The sequence below is a fragment of the Cydia fagiglandana genome, chromosome 8 (genome assembly GCF_963556715.1).
Source record: "Cydia fagiglandana chromosome 8, ilCydFagi1.1, whole genome shotgun sequence".
Taxonomy (NCBI): Eukaryota; Metazoa; Arthropoda; class Insecta; order Lepidoptera; family Tortricidae; genus Cydia; species Cydia fagiglandana.
The window spans coordinates 8746958-8756091 of NC_085939.1; the positions used below are offsets into that span (position 1 = coordinate 8746958).

The 9134-nt window shown below is 35.7% G+C and overlaps 1 protein-coding gene across 2 annotated transcripts in view; it reads left to right on the plus strand.

Annotated features, from left to right (window-relative positions):
* The window catches only part of LOC134666612 (uncharacterized), a 105432-nt gene extending 97120 nt beyond the window's left edge, over window positions 1–8312 (plus strand). The window contains exons 7-8 of one of the 2 annotated variants that reach the window (XM_063523828.1): window positions 4978–5146; window positions 6805–8312. In XM_063523828.1, the coding sequence (XP_063379898.1) occupies window positions 4978–5146; window positions 6805–6935 (300 nt within the window). In that variant the 3' untranslated portion in view covers window positions 6936–8312. The remainder of the gene's footprint in view (window positions 1–4977; window positions 5147–6804) is intronic. The other variant, XM_063523829.1, reaches the window with a different exon arrangement.
* The last annotated feature ends 822 nt before the right edge of the window (window positions 8313–9134 follow it).

Below are 9134 nucleotides of genomic sequence, written 5' to 3' on the forward strand. Positions count from 1 at the left end.
GGTGGTGGTTAGTATGTAGTTAGTATGTTTAGTTTGATAATGATGATAATTTAAAAGAAATATATAATTTCTTGTAGTTATCGTATAGTAACTTACTTTAATAATCTTTAACTTAGGTAGGTAAGTATATGTATTACAAATAAAATTACAGTCTAAGCTTGTAACAAAGTCTTTGACTGAACTTATTCCAACATTTACCAGTTTACAAAGCCTTAGAATAGCAGCAGCTGATTGTTTAATACCTAATCGTTGAGCATTTCAAATGTAGGTAATAAATATCTTGTGGAGGACAAATTTGTCAATAATTCAGAGTAAACACGTGTACATTCGCTTGCGTACTCACATTATTTGATTTGTTGACTTTAGCAGAAGGTCTAAGGTCCCGTTTTCTAAGGGGACCTTGCATTTTGGAGACAAAGCAAACCGCTTGGAACAGGTGTTTCTGGGGGTGATCTGAGCCGATTAAGCCCGGTTGCCAAGAGGTTCCACCCAGCAGGTGGGCAGGGGAGGGGGGGAAAAGTGGCTCCGGCGCGCCTCACTCTAAGCTATATATCTGCATACATCTAGCAACTATATCAAGTTTGGTGTCTTTTTCGTGTAATTCGAGGATGAAGAATTCATTTCTGTGACTAAGTTTTCACTCTTCGATACAAAAAAATCGAGAAATTAAAAATTCCAAAAAAATCTTTTCACTTTTTTTTTCGAAAATACTCTACAAAATTAAAACTATGAGGACTTGCTCTAGAAAAAAAATACCTGTGAATAGCCCAGTTATCCTACTATATAGAATAGTAAACTTGTTAAACATTTTTTTTTCATAACTCTGATAAAAAAATGTTTTGTGTCGCGCGGCGTACCTGCATTGTAAGAGCGGTATGCAGCGTTTAGGATTTTTAAGTATGTTTCGATGGTTTCTGATAAGTTGTTATTCTTCTGGTTGTAGAAAATTACTTCTGGACGTGATATATATACAAATATAAATTAAATGTATAAATATAGATTTTGGGAAAACTTTCGCCAATAGAGTTATTATAAATGTGATAAAATTAACAAAGCAGATGTTTGATTAAAATGCGGGTTAAAATACGAGTAAGATATATATTGTTCGCAATTGCCACTACATGCCCATGGGTCCGTGCATTTTAGTTTTTTCTTAACGCAGTTGCACCTCCCTGCGCATTTTGTTTTGCAGCGGCAACGAATAAGCTCTAAACAAGCAGCAGCCGCCGCAGGTAGGCTTGTACATATGGGCTCCCAATAACCATTTTGTTTGGACCAGCTCCAGTCAGCAGGACATGGAAGCTGTTGCTGAGGGGCTATAATCTGTCCCCAAACATAGCCTCCTTGGTAAACTGCACGGAGAAATATGTTTACGTAGGTAGGGCATCTTCCATTGGAGGCAGATTCTCTAACTGAAGATTTTTTTTTTGTAAAAAGTACTTTTCGGCACTCTTTTGCACTCGTACTTGTACCTGATCTACTCGTAAAATCAGTAACAAAATACTATGCATTTTGTTAAAATAACGTCTAAGGGCCAATTCACACCTCGTAATTCAAATCTGTCCATACTTACTATTGTAAGACTCTTACTTGCCATACAAGACAATAACAATTTTTATCAATATTGGCAATGCCTGCTCAATATTGCCTTGTTTGCCGTATTTAAACCCCTCCGTTACGGCAGGATATGCGCTCCAAGCTTGAAATACGCTTTTTTCCCTGTCCATACAAAAAAGAAACAGTGTCGCAACCTGAAAAGGTGTGGAAGAATCACAAGACTTCTGACCTTTCTGGTCCTGTAAAATAAATTATATATCTATGCGTTACAAATAAAATCATATATTTAAAGAAAGTTTGCAGCACTTGACCAATTGCCCTGGTGAGCTGTCTCGTATACTGCGGTGACATATTTATTTTATTTACAATTAATGGAGGATTGGCACAGGAAAGAATCACCTGTTCCTCTCGTGCCATGCTATTGCATTTTCTTAAGGTAACGTTTGTAGTTCTTCCATTAATTGTAAATAAAATAAATAAATATGTCACCGCAATAAGAGACAGGTCAACTGGGCTAATGGTCACGTGCTGCAAACTTTCTTTAAATATATGATTTTATTTGTAACTCATAGATATATGATTTATTTTACAGGACCAGAAAGGATAGTAGTCTTGCCATTCTTCCACGCCTTTTCAGGTTACAACACAGTTTATTTTGTGTGTGGAAAGGGAAAAAAAGCGTATTTCAAGCTTAAAGCGCATATCCTGCTGTAACGGAGGGCCTTCTTCTTCGTTACACTCTTGATAGAGTGGTCGTGGCCATTATGAAAACTTTTGAGCGACTCATTTAACGACACGTCGCCATTCCTCCCGTAGAGCTGCTTTCCGTAAGCATTCGCTTACTGTGACCGACACACTGATTTGGTTTGGTCAGTCCATCTCATTAGAGATCTTCCTCTAGCCCTGTCACCTACTCTTTCTTGCACAACTAGACGTTCTGTAGATGTTCCGTCTCGACGAGACACATGAAAGAAGTTGAGTACCGAGTTTTGCCCGTAGAAAGCAACCGCTCTTTAATGCCAAGCTCCTCAATAATTGATGCTCAGTCCATGATATGCCCAGCATTCGTCTCCAGCACCACATCTCTAGTGCATTCACTTTCTGTTTTTCGGATACCCTTAGTGTCCATGTGAGACATACAGCATACAGAAAAGTGGGAAATATGAGGGATCTGACAATCCTGGTTTTAGTGGTCCTTGTAATGTTCCGGAGGGATTTAAATACGGTAAACAAAACAACATTGAGCAGCCAATTTTGGAAAAAATTGTTATTGTCTTGTATGATAAGTAAGAGTCTTACAATATTAAATCTGAACAGATTTGAATTACGAGATGTGAATTGGTCCTTAGACATTATTTTGATACTATGCATTGTGTTACAGTGTTCGGGTCAGGTACAAGTACAAGTGTAAAAGAGTGCCGAAAAGTACTTTTTACAAAAATAAATCTTCAGTTAGAGAATCTGCCTCCAATGGAAGATGCGCTACCTACGTAAACATATTCTCCGTGCAGTTTACCAAAGAGGCTATGTTTGGGGACAGATTATAGCCCCTCAGCAACAGCTACCATGTCCTGCTGACTGGAGCTGGTCCAAACAAAATGGTTATTGGGAGCCCATATGTACAAGCCTACCTGCGGCGGCTGCTGCTTGTTTAGAGCTTATTCGTTGCCGCTGCAAAACAAAATGCGCAGGGAGGTGCAACTGCGTTAAGAAAAAACTAAAATGCACGGACCCATGGGCATGTAGTGGCAATTGCGAACAATATATATCTTACTCGTATTTTAACCCGCATTTTAATCAAACATCTGCTTTGTTAATTTTATCACATTTATAATAACTCTATTGGCGAAAGTTTTCCCAACATCTATATTTATACATTTAATTTATATTTGTATATATATCACGTCCAGAAGTAATTTTCTACAACCAGAAGAATAACAACTTATCAGAAACCATCGAAACATACTTAAAAATCCTAAACGCTGCATACCGCTCTTACAATGCAGGTACGCCGCGCGACACAAAACATTTTTTTTATCAGAGTTATGAAAAAAAAATGTTTAACAAGTTTACTATTCTATATAGTAGGATAACTGGGCTATTCACAGGTATTTTTTTTCTAGAGCAAGTCCTCATAGTTTTAATTTTGTAGAGGATTTTCGAAAAAAAAAAGTGGAAAGATTTTTTTGGAATTATTAATTTCTCGATTTTTTTGTATCGAAGAGTGAAAACTTAGTCACAGAAATGAATTCTTCATCCTCGAATTACACGAAAAAGACACCAAACTTGATATAGTTGCTAGATGTATGCAGATATATAGCTTAGAGTGAGGCGCGCCGGAGCCACTTTTCCCCCCCTCCCCTGCCCACCTGCTGGGTGGAACCTCTTGGCAACCGGGCTTAATCGGCTCAGATCACCCCCAGGAACACCTGTTCCAAGCGGTTTGCTTTGTCTCCAAAATGCAAGGTGGTGGACCTTAGACCCCCAGCTACTTAACATTTTGTACATACAAATTTTGTTTCTTGGGAACTTTTCCAATTTACGTCATGTTATTCACCTGTCGCGACTTGATTGAGTTTGTTTATTAATTCAGCAATGTCGCTAAAAATATATCCGGATAATAAACAAATAGAACTTAGTCTTTACACTTTAACACAGCTACCACTACAGCTTTATTAAAAATATTTATTTGAAATTTTAAACTTCTCGGTGGTAACTTTATGTGGTGTGTTTACTAAAAGTGCTCGACCGCTTTTACGTCTGTTTAAATAATATTTGAAAAATCGCATATTATGTTATATTTTAAAGTAAAATATTACTGAGAAATATTCATAAAAGAACGCTTAAAGTGCCTGCCACTTGCAAGAATGGCCGATTCGCTTTAGAAAAGTAAACATTGGAAACGTGGATACCACTTTTTATTCAAATTGCTCTGTTATTTGCATGCGACTTTTGATGTTCCGTATCATCATGTTAACATTATAGCAGTTTATGTGACGATCAAGTTACGATTCGGTGTCACGCGAGCGTTTCGCACAGATTTAAATTTAATGATTGGCTATTTCGGCTACTTCTTAATCGTCCATATCTTTGTACAATCATTATGTTGTTATTTATGTTTTTAAGGACATCAGTATTGCACCTACGGATACTACTTGTAACAGGACTAAATTATACCTACAATCTTATCTTATGAGCTTTATAATAATACTAGCTTCTGCCGGTGATTTAGTCGGCATTGCATCTAACATTTGTATTCCACCCCCTTTTTCACCCCTTTAAGGGGGTGTTTTCACCCCTTTAAATCCCGGGGAAGGACATAAGATATCTTCATCCTATAATTTAAAGGGGTACAGTGGGATTGCAATTTAGTATAAGAGTACTTATGGTGAGAGTTTAATGTGTATGTTTCTCAAACAGATCATCAGCTATGACTCTCCCCGCGGCGGAGTGTCCGTGGTAACGGAGAAAGGGGAGACAACCACCTCGTTCCTGCTCATCCAGCAGGCCAGGCCCTCAGACTCGGGCACTTACCAGTGCAATCCGAGCAATGCACAATCCAAGAGTATCGTTGTGCACGTGCTTAATGGTGAGTTAGGTTATCTTTTTACCATCAACAAAGTTTTTTTTTTAACTAACATGGATTACTCCATGTTATGATATGTTGGTAATCCTTCAGTGATTTTGTGCTCACTCTTTTTTATAACACAACAATTCCTCGATTTATAAAATTCAAAGCAGCTGTTTTTATTTAAGTAATGCTAAAAATAGGGAGAATTCGTTTTGGCATCTCGTATGACTTCATATAGTACTTCTCTTCTTCTTCAACGTTTTCCCGGCTTAGCGCCAGGGACCGCTTGCTTTCTTAATACTGTTAGTATATGTAAATATTTAGGTTTTTCTTGGATTGGAATTCCATCTGATTCAGTTAGGTACTCGTTCATTTGATTTAAAGTTACGAGTATCCTTTAAAAAGGGAGCGATATAAAAAATACAATCTCCGCAACTCAAGGCCGCCTTATTCTCAAAGACATCCCAATCTAGTTGATAAACGAGCGTAAGATAGGAGAAAGGAAATACATTTTTAAAATCCCAGGGAAGAGTAAAAATCCCGAATAAAGGCCATTATCATTAAAACAACGATGGCGATAAATCAAAAGTATGAAACGTGTCTTTCAGATGGGTGCGTTAATGTTTTTATTATGTTCTGGGTCTGTGTAAGAGATTTGCCGAGGCCGTTTTGGCGATAAAAATTCATGATAATTCTGCCATCACTGAATACTGTATATTTACGTAAAAACAGCTTTTTGTATTAAGTGGTATTGTATTTTTTAGCCAATATTTATAACAAAGTTACTTCGCAAAATCACAATAAATTTTAAGCAAAAAAATTACACAATAAGGTCGAGCTTTAAACAAAATTTTAAATTCGAACACAAAGAAGTGAACTGTAGGTAAATTCATGCGTTTATTGCGCAGAGGTAGGAAACATGATTTACTTTAAGAATATTTTAATAAATTTTCGTTTTCATCCAAAGTGAATTCCAGACCGGGAACGGAGTCTTCAATTCGACCGTTCTCATTAAATCACCTAGATTTCCGACCAAATCATAAAAATTCACTGCAATGATATGTACTTATAGGCCAAAGGGTGCAAATACGATGAAAATTTAAAGAGTCGACCGAAAACATCCAGGGAGTGCCGGCATATTAAAAATGCCTGACGTGAACCTGTCCGGCAGCTCTTTCGCTATTTTTATGTAAAACAGTGTTTTTTACTGAAAAAGCACATACATACATATAACGTATATAATTTGTTGGGACAGCTATGGTGAAGCCTGTAATTACCTAGGTAAGAATAACGACGAGTTTTATCGATTAATTGCCTCCCATACTTGTTTTGATATTTTTTTCTCAACCATTTTAAAATGGTGTGGCCCAAACACGGGCGCACTTAGTAAATTAACCGTTATCTTTCCAAATATCGCCCGCACATCACATGTATGTATAAAAGAGGTGTCATTTGAGGGGCGGGGTGATTTGTCAATAAAATTCTTCGTACTATACTTAGTTAACGACTCCACACCATAGCTCTCCAAAGAAAGAAGAGAGTTTTAAAATATAATCGCCTTTAATTTTTGTATTTACTGTGAATGTGTCCTTAACATTTAAGTATTGAGTTATAAATAATACCCTGTATCAAAATTGTTACGGCCTTTCTCAGAGCAGTTTTAATTTTTGCCAAAGAAGCAAATTCGATTTTTCCTTTATCAGGTGAGTACCCGGCGGCGATGCAGCGCGGCGGGCAGACCTTCGCGCCCATGTCTCCGACACACTGCCTCGTTCTGGCCGCTTGCCTCATCCTTGCGCTCTCCTGACATATACCTGCCGACATTTACATGTAAATACAGTTTTACACAGCTTCTATTTTTAACATTGACGCTTTCATAAGCCACAGGAAGGCGGGAAGCAAATGTTAATAAAAGAAGTGAGAGCAACTATTTTCTATTTAATAGTGTGGGTTGTGTTTTGTAAAATATAATATTAAATCCCTGAGCAAGTAGCTAAGCGCTTGTTTAGTACTGAACTGTATATAGTATCATAAGTCATCTGAGTATTATTTTTATAATTTTACTTTTTCTTCTTAAAAGGAGCTTAGCGTTAAGTTTACTTGACTTCGATTATGTTAAACAACTTAATTTTAATTTATACATTTGTTGCAAACAAAAAAATCAGATTTAAAATAAATAGATAAGCATGTGATCCTGTTATTAAATAGATTAGAAGCATTTGGAAGGTATTTCTTTGATGGAAACCAAGAAGACAGAATGTATAAACAGCTGACAATACTATTTAAAAATGACAGGAAGTGTTAAGAAAAACTGTAAATAAAATAACGAGTAAAATATACGAATCATTACACCTAGCTTTACTATATCTGTGGTGAGAAGTGTACTGTACATTTTATGTAAGTTTAGCGAATGTTTTGCTGATTTCAATGATGTTGTAAATAATGTTGTATAGAAAGTAAGTACAAAGGTACCGAAGATGATTATTTGAATCTTATTAATATATACGAATAAATCGAGACCTGCGGCATACGAGTAGTCATCTCGCCGTAACAAAAACAGTAAGAATAACATAGTAATGTAAGCATAAATTTAGACAAAAAATATAAATTTTGCATAAAAAAATAGTTAGAAATTAATTCTCATTCCAGATTTCTTGAGTTGTGTTTTTGGAAACAGGATGTAGTTTCACGGAAAATTACTATAATACCCGCTATGTTTTCGACAATTTACCCGTCCTAATAATATTTTCATTAATAATGACCTTGATCTCAAATAACTATTATATGTACATCAGATACTTAAATAATCAAGTGCTTTCGAGACAGATGCTGTCTTTAAATTACCGGTTTGTTTGTATCGTGAATTTTTATTTAAGTAACCTTCCAATTGTAAATAATTCTAATCCCTTGTCCAATCAATTTTACAAAGTTTACTAAAATTTGAGATAGATGCGAACTTTGAGTACATTGATTATCGTGGTTTTTCTTGAATTTTGCTAATTAAATAACAGAATCTCGAATAATATTACCAGTTATTATTATGTCAAAAGTTTATTGTATACAGGTAAATGATAGTATTAAAACTTGTTGTATGTATTGTATAATGATACTGAACGGTTTTTAACCGTTACAATATAAATTACATGTGTAATGAATATTATAAAGACACAATAAAGTTTAAAAAAAAATGACTTTTCTTTCATACGCTTTTCCGTTGCTTAACTGAAAAATTCTATTTCGGGGATGACAGATAGAAGGTAAATTTATTCCGACAAAGAAGACAGGCTTAGCTTATATATAAACATTAGGTCGTCGGCGAAAACGGGGAAAAGAATAAAGCATTATAGATTCATATTACTTCTGAACAACAAAAAGTTTCTGTTTACATATAAGAAATACGAAACAGACTGATGCAAATACTGCTTATTCATTCTTGTGACTGTTTTGTTAATCTGATGAAAAATAGGCGGCATAGATGAAATATGGCGCTAAAATCTATATGATAAGTATATACCTACCGGGTGTGGCCTGTAACATGAGCAAATAATTAAAACATAGATTGTACTCCTCAAACGGTGACACTTTTGTTCAACAACTTGGTTTAAAAAGTGATGAAGTATCTAGACTCCCTATTTTTCATACAAAATAAATATTATCTTCAATGGACGCCATCGCCGAGCCATATCATTGTGATTGACGTTGCTTGTCGCACCTTAAACAAAACAAAATTCGCAATACATTGCGTCTTAGTATAAACTTTAACGTGTCTTAAAAATCAAACCACAAGTTATTTTTAAAAGTTGCTGAACAAATGTTGGTCAGTATGAGGAGTACAGCCTACAGTTAAATTGTTTGCTCGTATTAAAGGCCACACACGGTATGTACAAGTGTCTAAATAGGTGAACCTACCAACTTAAAATAGGTACCTTTTGTTTTGTTAGGTAAGTTTGTTTGTGTAACAATCAGGTTTTATTTTTCAAACAAAATAATACATAAGCACAACTAG